At 51.0% G+C, this 2,507-nt stretch overlaps 1 protein-coding gene across 1 annotated transcript; it reads left to right on the top strand.

Moving 5' to 3' along the window:
* Positions 1–1,207: 1,207 nt before the first annotated feature.
* Positions 1,208–2,507, top strand: LOC308377407 (putative G-protein coupled receptor 139; the record flags this gene model as incomplete). The annotated part of the gene is made up of 2 exons (XM_080854056.1): positions 1,208–1,283; positions 1,555–2,507. 2 exons carry the CDS (start codon positions 1,208–1,210, stop codon positions 2,505–2,507), a joined length of 1,029 nt encoding a protein of 342 aa, XP_080710182.1.

Here is a 2,507-nt window from a genome sequence, read left to right as displayed (position 1 = left end):
TCAATGTCCATCCTTACATGACAACACGCTTTTGTACCTGCCCTGGTTATTGTAAATGACAACACACTATGATCAGACAAAAGCTATTCAAGCAATGGATTTGCCCTGTCCATCACAAAGGGGGTTACATTATTTAATCTGTCTTCCTACTACAGCCAGAAAAAAAAAATCTGCTGAAGAGGATTACAAGGCAAACCAGTCAAAGAACCAATGTTTCCTGAATGGCTAAGCTTCTTAAAGGGTGGTCGAAGGTACAACCAGAAAAATTGTCTTTCACATGAGATTAGGGCTCTGGGTCTAGAGAGCACAAGAGCCCTAATTCTGCCTACTGAGCAGATGAGTCCAATTGGCTGCACTATTTCTCTACGTACTTGTTATGTACCCAAACTCAAGGTGTACATGATTGTGTGATTGCGCGTGCATGTGTGTGTGTGTGTGTGTGTCACTGGACAGAGCGGCTTCTTGGCTATATTCCACTGACAATGTCCTCTTCCTGGCTCTTGGCAGTTTGTCTGCACTGTGTGGGGTATGAGCATGTCTGGACCTCTCACCAGCAGTCCCAGTGCCAGACTAGTCAACTGAGGTGTGTGTGTGTGTGTGTGTGTGTGTGTGTGTGTGTGTGTGTGTGTGTGTGTGTGTGTGTGTGTGTGTGTGTGTGTGTGTGTGTGTGTGTGTGTGTGTGGGAGTGTGTGTGTGCGTGTGCGTGTGCGTGTGTGTGTGTGTGTGTGTGTGCCGAGGGGAGTGATGAAGAGACTAAGGGAGGGCGAGGGAGAGGGAGAGAGAGATGAAATAAGCGATAAAGATGATAGCGATGAGGCTTTCGTGTATATGCACAGTAACTGGGTGTGTGTACCATGCTAATAAAAACTAACCGTAAAGGGCCTTTATTACGGAAACAACACAGCAATATTGAAATAACCCTGTGACGTTGTGTTTGGGAATCACTGTCAAAAGGGAGGCAGTTCCCACAATGAGGCAATTCTGACCACATAGGCTCAGACCAAGTTGCCATGACAACCACCAGGTACTGTCAGAAGGGCGGAGCTCAGATGGACACCTCAAGTCTCTCTTTGTGGCCTAATGAGGATAAAAAAAAATGTAAAAGTGGAGACAACAAGAAGAGAGGCGGAGAAAGTGATGAGCGAGAGGGAAGAAAACAGGACCCGTGTTTGGGCAGGAGTGTTCAGTTCAAGCTGACAGTGAAAGCATGGTCACTCAGGAGCACTGGATGAATACCCTCCAAAGGGTCTACTACCCAGTTCTGGCCACCATTGGAATACCCTGTGAGTATTTATTTTCAAAGGCACACACATCACCCATCACAGGCATCACATAGGTACATGCTGTATGCATCATGACTGTCACAAGTGGTTTCTCACTTTGGAGGAAAGACGCAGGCAATGATTATTTCTAAACTCTTCTAAAGACTAATCTTTTAGTCTTATTTCTATTCAGTAGGATACCTGAGTCAAAGTTAAGAGGGAAATGCATCAAATCCTCTCAGAATGGCGGCATCTAGAAATGATTGTGTGATTAACTGTGTGTTTATCCTAGCCAACATCATTACCTTCCTAATCTTCTGGAGGAGGAACTGTATGCTGTCCAGGTCCAGCACCTTCTACCTGATGGCCATGGCGGTGGCAGACACGGGTGTGCTGGTGTGCATCGTGGTGCTGGAGCTGGTGGTCAAATTCCACAGTGCAGAGCCTTTCTGGGCACGGCAACCCTGGTGCAGCCTCCGAGACCTCTTCACCTACGGCTCCTATAACGCCTCCACCTGGCTGGTGGTCACCTTCACAGCTGAACGCTTCCTTGCGATCAACACCTGGAGCCTGAAGTCTCGCCTCTGCACGCCGCGCTGTGCATTGTGGGCCATCGGCAGCATTTTCGTGGTGAGTCACCTCCTGGCTGTGCCACACCTCTGGGCAAACGTGTCCGAGTACGACCGGCAGCTGGGGAGGTGGACCTGTGTGTACAACACGCAGGCATCAATCCTCTTCATCCACGGCCTGGTTGGCTTCCAGACGCTGCTCTCCTACATCCTGCCTTTCCCAATCATCCTCACTCTGAACGGGCTCACGTTACGCCATATCTCTGTATGCAACCGCATTTGGCCCGCCCAGGAGCCACCGGTCTCTCCGGCAACGGCCACCACACCTGGCCTCAGGGTGGCCCCGCTGCTGCGCTCGCGGAGAAGGAAGTCGGTGGTCCTGCTGGTGACTGTGTCCATGACGTTTCTGATGCTGTCGGTGGTGCGGGCCGTGACGCAAATCATCCTGCGCACGTCCGGCCCCGAGCTCAAGCGCCAGGACTACGGTCTCCCACTCAACGTGGCGGCCGACCTGGGCACCATGCTGTGCCTGAGCAACGCGGCGGTCAACATGTACCTGTATGCTGCCACGCAGACCAAGTTCAGGCAGGAATTCATCACCTGTGCCAAACAGGGCCTCGCAGTGATGAAAAGCAGCCTGACCCCATCCACCATTGTAACTGCCAAGCCTCAGTGA

The sequence above is a fragment of the Sprattus sprattus genome (assembly GCF_963457725.1).
Source record: "Sprattus sprattus genome assembly, chromosome: 16".
NCBI classification, from domain to species: domain Eukaryota; kingdom Metazoa; phylum Chordata; class Actinopteri; order Clupeiformes; family Clupeidae; genus Sprattus; species Sprattus sprattus.
The sequence above is the reverse complement of the archived record's forward strand: the minus strand, read 5'-3'. Positions and strand labels throughout refer to the sequence as shown.